The sequence below is a fragment of the Nannospalax galili genome, unplaced genomic scaffold (genome assembly GCF_000622305.1).
Source record: "Nannospalax galili isolate Female #2095 unplaced genomic scaffold, S.galili_v1.0 scaffold1022, whole genome shotgun sequence".
Classification (NCBI taxonomy): domain Eukaryota; kingdom Metazoa; phylum Chordata; class Mammalia; order Rodentia; family Spalacidae; genus Nannospalax; species Nannospalax galili.
Genome location: NW_008348201.1, coordinates 561,641 through 578,966, shown reverse-complemented (window position 1 = coordinate 578,966; position 17,326 = coordinate 561,641). Strand labels below are relative to the sequence as shown.

Sequence of the window (17,326 nt, the reverse complement as noted above, 5' to 3'; positions counted from 1 at the left end):
TAACCTCAGTGTGCATCTGACTGAACTCAAGCTCCTGACTCCCTAGAAGCCACACTTACTATCTTCTGAGCTGCCCGGTCATATTTGTGAATCAGGATGCCTCCTTCCAGTCTGCTAAGACTCAGAGCCATAGCTCTGATTCTATTTCCCCCTTCGCTGCTGGTTCTACTTTCCTTCTCCCAAGCCACCCTATTTAGGGTTCCATAGGTTTTCCTCTTTCCTGGCCATCCTCTGGTGCGTCTGGAACTTCATAAACAATAGGCCTTGGATGCTCTTTACAGTGTTGTGTCTATTTACTGTGCAGCTCAAACCTTGATTACAACCCCAGGCTCTCCAAAGGAAGGAAGGCATGGGCTCATAGATATCTACCTCAAGATCAGTCAGAACACTAACCCTCAGCTATCCTGCCTGGGTGGAGCTTATATATAGCTCAGGAGAAAACAAAGTGATGGCTAATAACCAAACTTCAGAGAAGAACACTAAAGCTGCTCTTTGGGTTGAGTAACACCATCCCATACTGAATGCCATCCGATGTCAGAGCCACTCATGTACCTACAGAAGAAATGTAGACCTTCATCTGGTACGCAGTCATTTTGCACCTTCAAATTTTGTGCATTTTAGACAATATTGAAAGCAACAGGCTTCTTTTTTTTTTTTTTTTAATGTTTCAAAGTTGTTGGTTGTAGGCAAGAGTGAGACTATTTCATAAAAGACAGAGCCAGCCGGGCTAGAGAGATGGCTCAGCAGTTAAGAGCACTGACTGCTCTTGCAGAGGACAGGTTCGATGCTGCTCTAGCAGATTTCCAGCACCCACATTGTGGCTATCAACTGTCTGTAACTCAGGTTCCAGGGTAGCCAACGCCTTCTTCTGACCTCCATGGGCATTGCTTGACATGGGTGTACTTACATACCTGCAGGCAATACTCACACATATAAAGGAAAACCCGCAGAGGACCTGGATTTGATTCCCAGCACCCACATGATGGCTAACAACCATCTTAACTCCAGTTCCAGGGGAATCTGATGCCCTCTTTTGACCTCTGCGGCACTGTACAACACGGGTGCACTCACATACAAGCAGGCAATACACTCATACGCATAAAATAAAAATAATAAAATTTAAAAAAAAAACAGAGCCAGCCATGGTGGAATCAGAACATGATAGTGGAGAAAAACCCACAGAAAGTTTGACAGTCATCAGAAAGCTAGAGCCAGGGATTGAAGTGCTACACGGCAGCTCAGGGTGGGCTGAATCCCCACCCCCCAACTACTCTCATCTTCCAGGTGACAAACAGGTTTCCATGTCACACCCAGAAGGACTAGAGTATGGTATGGATGAATCTAGACAGTAAATTTCATGAGGCATCTCTTACGTGGGTCACTGGGTGAATGAAGCCATGGTCTAATTTGGGGGACAAGTGCCCCTCACATTCCAGCAGCTTGTGTGGCCATTGCTCAACCTAGGACTGCTCTGTAGACCACTGCACATGATCTGTGTGTGCTCATGATGTATGTGGTCCAGGTTTGATGTGGGGACTGGTAGAGGCTGTCCCCAGTGCAGCTGGAAATGGTGGTAAATAATTTGGCCTAGAACCTTCTTGAACACAAAAAAGGAGGTAAAAATCCAGGGTCAATATGCAGTCTACCTTTGTTATTAACATGTTCTATTTGAATGGCACTGGTGGGCTTCAAGAAAGCTTGTTCAGTCCCAGTGGGAGTAACTGTCAGCTGACACAGTAACTCTGGAGTTGTGTACTCCCGACTCCTATGAGCACAGGATTCTCTCCGAACTGAGAACTGCTTTGCAGTCTCAAAGTACTTTTGGAAGAAGAGCAGTTGCTATTTTTAAAGAGCCAGGCCACAAGATGTCTGGTGACTGGCAAAAAGCCCCAGAACTTCAGAGCCCTGTTTCCTGAACAAGGAGAACAGCAGGGCTGCTCCCTGTGTTGTTGTTCTTACCTTTGTCAGATGTTCTCTTGACAATTATATGATGATTGAGAAGTCATGCATCTGCAAGCTGTATGTTTGGTTCTTTTTAAATGGTGAGAAGCAGCTAGTTAGCTGTGTTCAAGGGAGGCTGGGGAGGAAGGACAAAGGCAGGAAATGGAACCTGTTAGCACATTCTGTGGCTTAGTGTGCTTGGAATTTTCCCTAAGAAAAAAGTATCACAGCTCCACATATACCAAGCCTGTTTCTCACCATCTTGGGTCTGACCTAAGGACAAATTGCTAGATAAGAGCGGACCCTGAGCCAAATCCTCTGACGCCCAGCATTGGGTTGCTTGATACAGCAATTAAACACCACAGTACTAATAGTACCAGACTAGGCACAAAACTGTAGGCTGCCTATCCTGACAGTGAACCAGAAGGATGGTTAGGACAAAAATGACTGTGCCTCTCAAGGTCCTAAGACTGTACCCTTTGGTGCTGTCAGAGACTGACAGCCCTCAGTGTAGTTTGTTGAAAGGCTGGAGTGAACCTCTGAGAGTTATAGGTTTAAGGTGGGGCCAGTGCATCCAAAAGCCATTTAGGAGAGCCACATACTCCAAATCTCTGGCAACTGCATCTGTGAGCTAGCTTGGAAAAAAATCCATGGTCTGTCATAATTTGTGGTGTTTTCTCTTGTTTTATAATAGAGTGACATTTAATTTTTACTTTCTAGTTAGTATTTATGTTCTCTGTTATCTCCACCCCCACATTCCCCAGCCAGATTGGGAAAGAAACAAATGTTATTTCAGGGTCTCCCTTAAATTTCATTGATGATACCAGTTCTCCTGCTGAGACTTTGAGTTACTAATTAAAGTTTTAATCTCTAGTTCTCTTCCCTTGACAGGTTGAGGGTGGATTTTTCAAAGCAAAGGGGAAAGATCCAAGTCCTTTTCTGATTTTTATTAACACATCCTTCTCCACTGAGGAGGTAGAGGAATTCACGCACCTCTGCTTAGATAGCCTTTGCTAAGTCAAGACATGAATGAACTGCACCTGTGAGAAGTGGCTGGCTCCAAAGGTTCTAGCCTCTCGGTGGTAGTGTGGGAAAGGACGCCGCCTTTCTGTCTGCTGGGGTAGATGAAAGCTAAGTCTGTTAGTTGGAACACTGTCTGCTGAGTCACCATCCCTGCTGCTGGCAAGACCTGCAGCCACACGACGCTTGGCCTCCCCTTGGGAACTGCTCACATTTTTGCTTTTACATTGGGGAATCATGAGAAAAACTAAATTCTGATAGTCACATTTTAATAAATAACATTTTCTCACATTAAGTATTCAGTGTGGCATTAAGAGAGGGGCTGAAAAATGCCTTCTTCTTGGGTTGAAATTCCAGATTTCAATGCCTTTCCCACATTTTTAAGCAAATGAGAACATTTATGAAGTCAGGAGAATTTTTGGGTGTCTGACTTGGGGTTTTAGCTGTGTGACTTTGGACAATTCATTTGATGTTCTGGGACTGTTCTCTCTAAAATGACTGGGTGAGACTAATTGCAGTTTTCTTTTCTTTATATTCTTTGAGGGGAAGGGAGTAGATACAAAAAGTTCCATCAGGTGGTGAAGAGTGTTGCATTCTTTTCCTTAGTGACTTAATTGAGGGGTGATTTTTAAGAACCAGAAAACAAAGAGATGATACACAGAGCTAACCAACCAGGGTCTCGGCTGACAGACTGAGGTCTCAGAGGGAGGAAGAACACAGTCTTGACACCTTCATTGCCCTTTATCTGAGGTGGCTTTTCATTCAGAGGGGGAATCTAACACCTCACTTTGCCCAGGAGAGCGCTGATTCCATTTCACGCACAGTAAGCCGTGCATAACTTTAAATGTTGGCTGGTAATGAGATTAAACATTAATAGTCAGCAACCTGGACTTTATTTTGACTTAGTGCTGTATTTGTTTACTGTCCGTTGAAGGAACTCATTGAATGAGTTCAGCTCTAGAAGACTTGAATTCTTTCTGTTCTGTGTATAAACTAGGGTTGGTGCCATGGATTAGAAGTCTGAACTTCACAGGGGGCCCACCACCAACAGGCAGCAGTGCCTCCCTTATGAACTTCACAGGGGGCCCACCACCAACAGGCAGCAGTGCCTCCCTTAGTCAGAAAACCTGCTTAGGAAGTATGGTTCTAGGGTCTCTGCAGCCATGTTTCCTGGTAGCTAGGTGATAGTGGGCGAGGCCAGTGGCCCAATTCCTAACCCTTCTTTCTAAACCCGAGGACTTAACAGAATCTTATTTGCAGCTCTGCAGTTAGGAAATCTACAGGGCAGTTTGCTTGGGTATTTGCAAAATCACTTGCAAAGAAGTTTCTGGGTTTTGGGGGGTTTGTTGTTTTTTTTTTGGTCTTTTTGAGTCAGGGTCTCCCTCTAGCCCCACCTGGCCTAGAACTCATTACATAGACCAGGCTGGCCTCGAACTCACAGAGACCCGCCTGCCTCTGCTTCCCAAGTTGTTGGGATTAAAGGCGTGTGCTGCCATGCCCAGCTAAAGAGGCATATTTTTAAGGCAACTAAAAATACTCTGGCAGAGTTTTTCTAGGCTGGGAGGGGATCGTTTCTTAGTTGCTTCAGTGGCTCTAGGGATTGGAAGGAGAGATACCAGGCATTTGATTACTTCCTCTGGGCTCAACTATGTGTAAACAGCTATGAAATAAATGCTCCTAGAAAGTAAAAGCAATGCATTCATGTCTTTACATTTCCGTTTTTTTTTTTTTTTTTCTTGTATCACCCACAGCAGCTGTTATCCGATGCCCTGTGACTGACAAGCTTTATTATTACTATGCCGTTGGAGATGGAGCCCAAAATGAGCAAACTGGCCTTTGGGTGTCAGAGAAGTTCCACATCAGACGATGACTCTGGCTGTGCACTGGAGGAGTATGCCTGGGTCCCACCAGGCCTCCGGCCAGAGCAGGTAGGAGCCCACCTCTCCGGTCTCCTTGGCTTTTCGGGTACTTGAGATGTGGTACCTCGTGCCCATGCTGGCACACACCCTTAGTCCTCACTCCTCTTCTCATAGCTCTGAAGCTCTGCTTTAAGGTCTAGTGTGGCCTCTCAGTGGAAGGTCCCTGTGTCTTTGCGTTCAGGGATCCCATCGGCCCATGGCCCCAGTGATCGGCTGGTGTGATGACAGGAATGCTGGTTGTGGGGCTGTGCTTCAGGGGTGGGAAGAACTTTACCTCTTTGGTTTTTGGAGTATTTTGGGGACAGGCTCTCACTGTATAGCCCAGGCTGGCCTGGAACTCTGTATATAAACAAGGCTGGCTTCAAATTCAGAGATTCTTCTGCCTCTGCTTGAGTGTTGGATTAAAGAGCACTGGGACTCTTGAAGAGCATGGGCCACTAAGCTGTGCTCTTACCCATTTTAAAATTTCAGTGACAACCACGGAAATAAAAGTCAACTTGGGGACCAGTTCTCTACAGTGCTTTTGCTTTGCAAGAGGAATGTGGTGGTGCCAAGAAATTTGACCTTTGTTTGACAAGCCTGTCACCACATGGTGGACCTTGGCCAAACATCAGCTTTTCGGCGCTTTGTCGAGAGGAGAATAATATATATGCCTATTTTTATTTCCCCAATATCCTTATATTGAACTTGTTAAAAATTGCTGGTGATAGATTTTATACAGGCAAAGATATTCTTTGAAATAAAAGGTTGAGTGTATGGCCAAGTTATTCCTGGAAGGTGGGAACGCCTTTGAAGATCCAGGAGCTGGTGCATAAGTGTCTATTAACAATTAGGAAAGTAAAAGGTTTGTAGAACCAGGAGGGAGGCAGAGCTGTGCCTCTGTACTCATCAGGGAAGCACTTGGACAAACCACTTATTGGAAAGAATCCCTTACCTCTTAGGAGGTACATTTTTGTAGTACTGCAACTAGCAGACAGGTCCCAAGGTCCCTCATCTTTTTTGTCTGAGTCCCTTAAGACAACAGAAAAATAAAAATGAAGTTTTCAGGGGCTCAACGGTTAAGAGCACTGGCTGATCTTGCAGAGGACCCAGGTTTGATTCCCAGCATCCACAAGGCAGGTAACAATTGACCATAACTCCAGCTCCAGGAGAATCCAATGCCCTCTTTTGACCTCCAAGAGCAGCACATGGCGCAGGTGCACTTTCATACATGCAGGCAGTACACTCACACACATAAAATGATTTCAAAAAATTCAGAGAGCAAACTGAGTATGTTTAAATCGTGGATAGTGTCACACAGCCTGTGTGGTCATTTGCAAAAGTCACCCAAGACTCTCCTTTGATCCCTCAGCTGACCCCTGGAAGACTGGCTGGGGAGCAGTAACAGTAAATATGCATATTTGATAGCGCATAATTTATGACACCCTTTATTGTCACTACAAATTGCATTCCTGAGAAGCAACTTAGCAGCTGGATGCTAGTTAGCTGCAGGTTTGCCTGCTCAGCTGGTCTGTTAGCTGCAGGAGGCCAAACCCTGTAAGGAGGAAAGGGGAAAGACTAAGCGACCTTCCCTGTCCTGATGTCATCCTGTGCTGCTTCTGCAGATCCAGCTCTACTTTGCGTGCTTGCCAGAGGACAAGGTTCCTTATGTAAACAGCCCCGGAGAGAAGCACCGGATCAAACAGCTTTTGTACCAGTTGCCACCACATGATAATGAGGTAAAGTAGCAGGAAGAAGGCTAATTAGAAAAAAGAAAAGAACCCCCAAGCACTTGAGGGGTGTCTGCGCCCAGCTCCTCACAGCCCAGCTCCTGGATGTGCCTCTCTTCATTTAAAATGCATCCTGAGAGAGAAAACGGTGTCCCAACAGGAAACTTCACACACGTTGGTTTTTACAGTGTTTTCAGCCACCCACCAATTTTCAGGAGCCCACACATCCTGAGCTGTCCTGTCCCTCGCTCTTGAGTGAGCGCTTCATGGCAGTGGGGCCTGAAGCCCACCGAGTGCCTGGGGCTGAAACTAACAATTCAGATTTAGAAAACAGTAAGACATGTCTGTGCTTTAAATAGTGTTTCCCTTTCCTTGAGATTGGGGGGTCCCCACCACTGAAAAACTGAGGGTTTGAGCCAGGGCAACGGGGACTGTGGTCTGTTTCCTGACGCTCTGGAATAGGGCGGGTGAAGAAGCCCGCCCGCCAGCTTGGGCTTCCTCTCTCCTTTCTGTGAAGGTTCGGTACTGCCAGGCTTTGAGCGAAGAGGAGAAAAAAGAGTTGCAGGTGTTCAGTGCTCAAAGGAAGAAAGAAGCTCTCGGAAGAGGAACAATTAAACTCCTGTCCAGGGCCGTGATGCACGCAGTGTGTGAGCAGGTAGTGCTTTCTAGAAGGAGGGCAGCTGTGTGGGGGGTGATATAGAGGGAGTAATTTGGTGTGTTGACTGATGGCCTCTAAGTATGTCCTTCGAAATCTCAAAAAGATAAGAAAGCAATAACAACTGGCCACACAACTGCACAGCAGGAGTCATTCTGTCTGCCTATAAACCCGGGGGTGAGAGGAACAGTGCCTTGGGTGGGGAACACCCAGTATTAAAAAACAGAGACACAGTGAAGACATCATGATCTCCCATGACAGCTATCAGACTGGGAGATGCACCCTGCAGGACAGCCTCTAAGATCAGGGCAGACCCACTAAGAGCAGGCTCTCTGAGGTTACCTTCAAGAACCACAAGTGATCCAACTTGGACAGCTATTTAATCACCAGCAGGAGACAAAAATGAAAGTCTTCCTAATAAATTTGGGGTTTATTGTAAAGCAGGAAGCACTAAGAACCCAGTAATTTAAATAAAGGACTGTTTTAACTCCAAACCTTTGTCTTTAGTGTGGGTTGAAGCTCAGCGGAGGGGAAGTGGCAGTATTCGCCTCCCGCGCGGGCCCTGGAGTGTGCTGGCATCCATCCTGTTTCATCTGCTTCACGTGTCATGAGCTACTGGTCGACCTCATCTATTTTTATCAGGATGGAAAAATTCACTGTGGCAGGCACCATGCGGAACTTCTCAAGCCACGGTGCTCAGCATGTGATGAGGTAAAATACAAAGTCCATCCCTTAATGATGGAAAAAATAAGAAAATAGTATGCCAACATTCCACTGTTCACATCTAAGCAATTATGCCATCTCCTGCTTTTGTTATGTGTGGATGTTTTAGGATAAGCCTGCGTGTTCACAGCTGGTACTGTGTGGGGAACAAAGAGCACAGCAGGTTTGTCTGGCTTTTCCAAGGATGATGTCCCTTACCAGATGTAGGGGAAAACAGGCTGCAGGAAACTATGTGGCACATGGTGTTATTTTAAAATTTTTTTAAATGTATTTTTATTTTATGTGTATGAATATTTTGTCTGCATGTATGTAGGCATACCACGTGTATGCAATGCCCATGGAAGTCAGAAGAAGGCATTGAATTCCCTGGAACTGGAGTTACAGACAGTTGTTAGCTGCCATGTGGGTGCTGGAAACCAAACCCGGGTCCTCTGCAAGAGCAGCCAGTGCTCTTAACCGCTGAGCATCTCCCCAGCCCTGGTCATATTTCTTTGAACATAGGAGAGGAAAAAAGAATTCAACATAGTAGACATACTGGGAAAAGTTATGGAAAGACAGTACATAGTGGGCACAGGCGAGAATAGATGACAGTATAAAATGAATTTCTTTTTCTTACGCTGTTTCTTTTTGTGTCTTTTTGGTTTTGGGCTTTTTTTTTTTTTTTTTTTGAAACAGGGCCGCCTTTGGTTCAGGCTGGACTCAAACTTACTATGAGGCTGAGGCTGACCTTCAACTTCTGATCCTCCTGCCTCCTTCCATTACAGGCATGTGCCACAATGCCTGGCAAACTTTTTATTTTAAACTAAATTAAATTTGTGGAAAAGTTGAAGATACCATAGATAGTTACTGTATACCCCTCCCTTCGTGTGCTAACATCTTAAATAACCTTGGTATAGATACCAAGTAAGGATTACCATTCAGTAATAGCAGTGGCTATCCATATAGACTTCATTTAGATTTCTGTTTGGTTTTTGTTTTTTTGAAACAGTTGGTGCTCTCTCTCTCTCGGGTGCCTTAAGTCTTTATAGTGACTATTCTCTCTCTCTCTCTCTCTCTCTCTCTCTCTCTCTCTCTCTCACACACACACACACACACACACACGGTTTTTCTCTTTAAGTTACAGAGCTCAAAAGATAAAGTTACAATAAGATTTAAGATGAAGTAACGCATAATAGTAAAGTTGAAAAGTTAAGAATAAGGCTGGAGAGATGGCTCAGTGGTTTAGAGCACTGACTGCACCCAGCACCCATGTGGCAGCTACGAACTGTCCTTAACTCTAGTTCCAGGGGAATCCGACGCCCTTTTCTGACCTCCACGGCATTGTACAACACAGGTGGACTCACATACATGCAGGCAACACACTCATACACATAAAATAAAAATAATAAAATATTTTTTAAAGTTAAAAATATAGGCATTCAATTACCTTTTATTAAAGAGACGGTCTCACGTAGCCCAGACTGGCCTCAAACTCGCTATTTCTTCCTCCAGTGCCAGCTGCACTTTCCTCCTGCTCTCCTTGTTCCTGGGTCTTGTCCAGGCAGCTGTTTTCGCTCAGCATGTATCTGAAGACTACAGTGCCTCGCAGCTGGGCAGGAATGAGGCCTTGCTCCGCCGCGGGGAGCCTTCCCCAGAGTGCTAAACCACCATGAAGGCCACCCCCAGCGAAAACATCACCACCAAAGGAATCCCTAAGCTGGAACTGCACCTGCACAGGGCCCTTCCTGCAGGCCCCCGTCTCTTGATTTGAGAGCAGTGTTAGCTGCCAGAAAATAGCCTTTGAAATAGTTCATGCCAATTTTCCTTCTTTTCCTTTTAAAGATCATCTTTGCTGATGAGTGCACAGAAGCTGAGGGGCGCCACTGGCACATGAAACACTTCTGCTGCCTCGAGTGTGAGACCGTCTTGGGAGGACAGAGGTACATCATGAAGGATGGCCGCCCCTTCTGCTGTGGCTGCTTCGAGTCTCTCTATGCTGAGTACTGTGAAACCTGCGGGGAGCATATCGGTAAGTCCCCACATGGTCAGCCCCATCGCATCCAGTGGTAGGGGCCACAGCCTTGCTTCCTCCTTAACTTTTGTGAAAACTGAGGTACAGTGTAAATGTACTGAAGGTCATAGCTTTTAACTGAGTGACAGATCAACAGTGGATTCCAGTTGTTCACAACAGCAGACACTGACTCTGTGAACACGGGGCTGTATTTTCTGGGGAAACACACAGTTAAAATTCCTTTGAACCAGCTGGGCCTGGTGGCACCTGTAGTCCCAGCACTTGGGAGGCAGAGGCAGGAGGATCTCTGTGAGTTCAAGGCCAGCCTGGTCTACATAGTGAGTTCCAGGACAGCTGGGGCTACAGGGAGACCCTGCTTCAAAAAGACAAAAAAAAAAATTCCTGTGAACCTCTGGGGACTTTCTTTTTTTGGTGATGCTGGGGATGGGACCCATGGACCTGCATATGCTAAGGAAGTGCTGTATAACTACCTCCTTGCCCTGGTTGCAGCATTTAAAATTTACTTTTTTTTTTTTTTGTCTTTTTGAGACAGGGTCTCCCTGTTGCCCCAGCTGTCCTGGAACTCACTATGTAGACCAGGCTGGCCTCAAACTCACAGAGATCTGCCTGCCTCTGCCTCCCAAGGGCTGGGATTAAGGGCGTGTGCCACCATGCCTGGCTATTTTTATGTTTTTGAGTGTATGTCTGCATGTATGTAAGTGCACCTGTGCATGCAACACCTATGGAAGCCAGAAGAGGGGATCAGAGTCCCCTGGAACTGAATTATGTATAGTTGTTAGCCACCATGTGGGTGCTAGGAGCTGAACCCAGATCATCTTCAAATCTTCAAAGAGCAGCCAGTGCGCTTAACCTCAGAGCTATCTCTCCAGCCTCCCATCTTTTTTCCCAACATTTTAAATTTATTTTTATTTTATGTGTTTGAATGTTTTGCCTGCATGTATGTATGTGCATCTGTGGGTACAATACCCACAGAGGCCAGAAGAGGGAGTCAGATTCCCCCAGAACTGGAGTTACAGTTGTTGGCCCTAGGTGGATGCTGAGAATTGAACCCAGGTCCTCTGCAAGAGCAGCCCATGCTAGCACTATTACCTGCTGAACCATCTCTCCAGCCCCGGTTGAACCATTTTTACCATCTGTCAGCACACAACCCTGTCTTGTGTTTTGGGCTCTTTACTGAATATATATTGTCTTCATCACCTGCCACACTGTGGCTATGGCTTATCTAATACATGATTTGCATGTGCTTAGGACGCTAAGCAGCATTTTAACATGACGCCTGGGGCCACTTTTGTATCTACAACAAAAAAAGCACCAAAATGCAAAAACCATGGCATGAAACATGCCATGAGCAGAACACTTGTTTATAGTACAGGAGCTGAAACCAAATCCCTCAGTGAGGAGCAAGTGTTGCTAAGTTTAAACCTTCATTACTCTGCGTGTCGGCGGAAGGCCACGAAAAGTGTCGTGGCTATCAATCTTGGGATTACAAATAATTTTTACAAGTAGATAAATTGAAAAGTACAGACTATAAATAAGGAGGGTTAACTAAGCCTATATACTCACACCTGAGAAGATCAAGACAACCGGGTGTAATGCACACCTGTACTCCCAGCATTCAGGGGCTGAGGCAGGACGTTCAGGCACTCAAGGCCAACCTGAGCTATAAAGTGAGTTTAGGGGTAGCCTGGACTCAAAAGGATAAAGAAAAATGATACACAACATTTCTGTCAATGGAGTTCCCTTCTGTCCACATTTTCTGTTTCTTCCTTATTTCCAACAGTAAACTGTAACAGCTTGCCTATCCTTTTTCCAAATAGGGGTGGACCATGCACAGATGACCTATGGTGGGCAGCACTGGCACGCCACAGAGGCCTGCTTTTCCTGTGCCCAGTGTAAGGCTTCTTTGTTGGGCTGCCCCTTTCTTCCTAAACAAGGTCAGATTTATTGCTCAAAGACCTGCAGCCTCGGGGAAGACATGCATGCCTCTGATTCCTCCGACTCTGCGTTCCAGTCAGCCCGATCCAGAGACTCCAGAAGGAGTGTCCGGATGGGCAAAAGCAGTCGCTCGGCAGATCAGTGCAGACAGTCTCTGCTCTTGTCACCTGCTCTGAACTACAAGTTTCCGGGTCTGTCCGGCAAAGCAGATGACACCCTTTCTCAGAAGCTGGATGACCTGAGTCTCTCCAGGCAGGGAGCAGGTTTTGCCGATGAGGAATTCTGGAAAGGCAGAGTAGAGCAAGAAGCCGCCGAAGACCCTGAAGAATGGGCTGAGCACGAAGATTACATGACACAGCTTCTCCTCAAGTTTGGGGATAAAAGCCTCTTTCAGCAGCAGCCCAGTGAGGTAGATATTAGAGCCAGTGAGCACTGGATACCTGACAACATGGTGAAAAGTAAGCCCGAGTTAAAACAAAATCACCAGAGCCTCGCAAGTAAAAAGTACCAGTCTGATATGTACTGGGCCCAGTCACAGGATGGGCTGGGTGACTCTGCCTACGGCAGCCACCCAGGTCCTGCCAGCAGCCGAAGGCTGCAGGAACTCGACCTGGACCATGGTGCTGCCGGATACAGTCACAACCAAACCCAGTGGTATGAAGATTCCCTGGAGTGTTTATCTGACCTGAAACCAGAACAGAGTGTTCGGGATTCTATGGATTCTCTGGCTTTGTCCAATATTACAGGTATGTTACTTAGGGATTATGAGGTGTTTGAAAAGGGAGTTTGCAGTGAACGCCATGCCAGTAGGGGCTGTGTTATTTAAAACTCTGGACTAAGGAAACAAAGGTGTTTCATTTAAATGCCATACTGTAGCCAAACAAAGGTGTCCTTATAGGAAAATGTGTATATATAAAACATTCTGAACACAGCCTTTTGTGATGGGAGGAAATCGCCTTGGGTGAGGAAGTCTGAGACTGGATTTTGGCCGCAAGGCTGGATTCTTTGGATTGTGCTATATGAATTTTAAGATATTAAAACTGGCCCGAGCGTGGTTAGAAGCTCATAACTTTCAAAAAAGCATTTTCCAAAACTGCCTTGTGGCAAGAGATAGCTCAGAAAAATCTGAGCATTTTTTTCTCATTATAAAATAGTACTTTAATGTTTCCAAGGCACATTCTTATTAGTTACCCACATTTTATGTTTAAAATGACCCTGAGCTATACAGGTTATATGTCATTACATTTTAAATAGGAGGAAACTTGAAATGCTTAACAGCTAAATTTTAACATTACCCAGGTGTTGAGGATAAGGCCAGGCCTAGAAGCCAGCCTTTTACATGAATCGCATGGGCAATTAGGTTTTAGACACCAATGTTACTCCTATGTGTCTTAGTTTCACAAACTAGTAATACCTAGTCCTTTCATTATATTGTAATTCATCCAGGAAAGGGCTGAGTGCTGCCCTCTGCCTGACTGGTCTGTGTAGAAGGGATAAGGCACAGCTTCCTCTGGTTTCTGACCTGTCAGAGATGAGGCGTGCTATAAAGGGGAGCTGGGGGCACATGGTGAGTGAGACTGCCAGGCTTCGTGTTAGGTAGTTTAATCTGTTACCAAACCCAGGTAGAATTTAGGGAAAGTTCTTGGGTTAAGGGCAGGATCTGAAGGTGATCTAAGTGCAGCTGTATAGCTTTCACTTAGCATATGTAAGTGCATATGGGGACTGAGTTCAGTCCCCAGCCCCTGAAAAAAAGAAAAGCTAGGGGCTGACAGTCCTTGATAATATAATGGACTGAAAGACAGCCAACTTTAAAAAGTAGGAGATTGCAATCTCAATTGCAGTGTCGGCTACCAGGAGCCCACACCAGCCTCTCACTGTCCTCACACGGGTTCATAGATATTTAATTTGCTTATGTCACATTCTAACAGAATCACAGTTTTGAAAAAGTTTTGAAATAAGATCCGTCTGGAAGTGGCCTATTTGGAGAATTAAAGGTAGAAGGAAACTGGCTCCGCTGTAGGCTTGGGCTGGCAAACCTTTTCTTTTAAACGTGTCCCTTTCAGGCCAGTCCATTAGGGTAGGAGGCCCCAGAACATGTCCACAGATAAGTGAGGCTGTGTTTATGGTCTCTACTAATAAAGGAGAGACTTCTGCGAGGAGGCGGTACATGTCTGCCGCTGTGCCCTGTGCCAAAGCGATCTTTTGGTTCCCTTTATCATGAACAAAATTCATGCTTCTCCCCTCTGGCACTGCACAACACACGTGCTCTCACATACATGCAGGCAATACACTCATACACGTAAAAAAATGTATTTTTAAATTCATGCTTCTCAGTTGGTAAGTGACACACACACACTGGCTTTCCTGTCTGGGCTTATATCAAATCCTGAGAGGACATTTTCTTTGGGGTGCTTTCTGGCGGCTTAACAAGGGCCAGCGGGTGAGTGCTGCTGAGAATAACGCCTTGTTCTGGGTTGTAGCAGCGTCGGTGGACGCTGAGAACAAGCCAAGGCCGGCGCTATATCCGCTGCAAACCTTCGAAGAGATGGAAGCCGAGGGCTGCGAGAAGACGAGCAACATGGGAACGCTCAACTCTTCCATGCTACACAGGAGCGCCGAGTCCCTGAAGAGCCTGAGTTCTGAGCTGTGTCCGGAAGGACCCGGGCCCGAGAAGCCGCTACACCTGCCGGCGCTCAGACGGTCCAAGTCCCAGTCCAGGCCACAGCAGGTCAAGTTTTCCGACGACGTTGTCGACCGCGGCAGCTACGAGGCCGTGGAGGTCCGGCAGCCTCCACTGAGCGAGCGGACTCGGAGGCGTGTCTACCAAGTGGAGGAGCGGGGATCCCGGCCTCCCCGCCGCCGCCGCAGCCGCAGGTCGCGCTCTGACAACGCCTTGAACCTGCTGGCGGACCGGAAGTGCTCCCCGCGGGACCGACCGTGGCTCCGCGCCCCTGCCGACTACGAGGCGTTTGTCCAGAGTCAGGGGGCTCGGGCGCGCATGCAGAGCGGCCGCTTCGCCCCGGCCGTACCTGGTTACGCCCTGCAGAGCCCAGGAATGAACAGGTTTCTGGGGCTGTACGAGGACGACGACTCCTGGTGTTCATCCTCATCGTCCTCCGACTCGGAGGAAGAAGGCTATTTCCTCGGACAGCCCATCCCACAGCCCCGGCCACAGAGATTCGCCTACTACCCAGAGGACCTTCCTCGCCCAGCGTCCGCACTGCCCACCCCACAGTTTACTCAGAGGATGACGAAACCCAAGAGGAAGAAGGGACACAAGGGCAAAAACTGCATTATTTCTTAACCAAGTACATGGACATGATTGGCTTAGAACTTAACCATTTAGCCTGGACTCTCACCTTTTTTCTTCCTTAGGAAAGTTGCTTAAATAGTTTAAAGTGCTTTCTTGGCCCGTGTAAACGAGAACCCTACTGCTGTTTACAGTGTCACATTACCATTTGAAAGGTGTGGTTCCTCAGTTTACCTTCTTAGATGGTGCCAGAGTGACACAACGTCTTCTGCCTGTGGCAGGTACACCTGACAGTTTCGGACAGCTACTCTGGTCTCCAGTCCGTAAGAGAATATTCCAGAAACTGTCACAAGGTGGTTGGATAGACTGCCATCTTAGACGATGGACAGCACCAGCCACCTCTGTAAAGCAATAGTGCTTGTCATGACTTCAGCCAGGTTGGCAGGTCCTGATCGGTGTCTTATGAGGCATGCACGTCACCAGACGACGACCTAGCTACCACTGTGCATCCTATGTGTGAGGCAACCTTGTCCCCTTCAGCCCCGAGTAGCCAGGTAAACATTGTATTAGTTCCAGCTACAGATTGAAAAAAATGCTATTTATAATGTAGTATTTCATAGACTTAAGTATATTCCTAATTTAACGGTGCAAATATTAATGTATATACTGTATATTTCAGATTTTAAACCTGATATTTTTATATCCCTGAATTGCAAGATATTTGCTACACTGCCATGCTAGATTTGTTAGGAAATCAGAAACAGCATTTATGGATGAGATAATTGCTTGTATTTTAGTCAGGGTTTATAAGTTTAGACAGTCAACTCTATATTGCCTAGTGATAGAAAGTTGTTTTTCTCCCTCTCCAATATTGAAAAAGGCTCTGTATGCATGGTGGGGCTATGTAAATACTTGTTACTAGGGCCCTGTTAATCTTACAAGTGATATTTATGGGTCAAGCAATGTAAACTGTATAAATGTAAAAATGGACAAACCCCACACACCTTGGGAATATACAGTGAAACCACGAGCAGCTGTCTGGGTGTTTCTACCTGTGGCAGGCGGAGGTCATGCCAGCAGGTGATGAGCCCAGATTACAAAGATGAGCTTCCTGTGGCAAAGCCCACGCAGACTTACTATGTGAAGAGAGGGTATGCTTTTTTTCCCTTCCCCTAAGCTAACTGTTGGCCTTTAAAAGCATCTGTTGGCCTTTAAAAGCATTTTTGAAAACTGGGTTTCCATTTAACACTTTTCTTTTAAAAATCAACAAAAATGTGGTGCCACCGAGTACTTCAAGTTTATGAGGCTCTGGTTCAAAGGACAGTTATGCTGGATGTGAGCTAAGGAGCAGAGAGTCTGGTCTGTGCTGATCTTGCATCTACATCTCAGTCCTAACTAAAGCTCCTGGTGGTGTCCTGAGCCTTTCAGAGACGTATTTAATAAAAGCCTAATAAATAAGAAACTACCTTTCTGGATATGAGTCTTCCACTGCGCTCTGGTGTTAACCATGGTTGGTTCTGCAGATCTGCCAACAGCAGGTCTTTGTTGAACCCCTGTCTGTCCACACATCCCCATTAGGTAAGACATAGAAACATTCCAAGCACAGAAACTCCGTATTACTCCATATTTAGCAGAGCAAAGCTGTCAGTCATGAATCCAGTAATTCAGACCCCAAAGCTCCTTTCCCACTCCTTATCTGCACAAGTAACCGCCATGCATCCAGTTCTGGTGCGTCCTACAGCTGTTAAAGCACACAGTGTCTCTTGTGGCAACACATGCTTAGGATGCGCGTGGCCCTGGGACGCTCTCCAGCATACACAAAAGGCAACAAACCACGTCCTGTACCTTGCCTTTACGTTCCTCAAAGTATGCAATTGTTTTACTTCGTTTTTAAAAATATTTTATTATTTTTATTTTATGTGTACGCGTGTATTGCCCGCATGTAGGTAAGTGCACCCATGTTGTGCAATGCTCACGGAGGACAGAGGAGGCTGTCGGATCCCCTGGAACTCAAGTTATGGACAGTTGTTATCTGCCATGTGAGTGCTGGGATTCGAACCCAAGTCTTCTGCAAAAACAGCCAGTGTTCTTAACTGCTGAGCCATCTCTCCAGCCCCTACCTCATTCTTTTAAAAAAATTGATGTGTATTTGTATATTATCTG

General features: G+C 46.2%; 1 protein-coding gene across 4 annotated transcripts in view; it reads left to right on the top strand.

Moving 5' to 3' along the window:
* Positions 1-16,636, top strand: part of Prickle1 (prickle planar cell polarity protein 1) — a 103,602-nt gene extending 86,966 nt beyond the window's left edge. For all 4 annotated transcript variants that reach the window (XM_008844861.3, XM_029569190.1, XM_008844860.3 and 1 more), the window contains exons 2-8: positions 4,713-4,889; positions 6,485-6,598; positions 7,107-7,244; positions 7,752-7,955; positions 9,789-9,975; positions 11,796-12,659; positions 14,394-16,636. In XM_008844861.3, the coding sequence (XP_008843083.1) occupies positions 4,758-4,889; positions 6,485-6,598; positions 7,107-7,244; positions 7,752-7,955; positions 9,789-9,975; positions 11,796-12,659; positions 14,394-15,217 (2,463 nt within the window). In that variant the 5' untranslated portion in view covers positions 4,713-4,757 and the 3' untranslated portion in view covers positions 15,218-16,636. The remainder of the gene's footprint in view (positions 1-4,712; positions 4,890-6,484; positions 6,599-7,106; positions 7,245-7,751; positions 7,956-9,788; positions 9,976-11,795; positions 12,660-14,393) is intronic.
* The last annotated feature ends 690 nt before the right edge of the window (positions 16,637-17,326 follow it).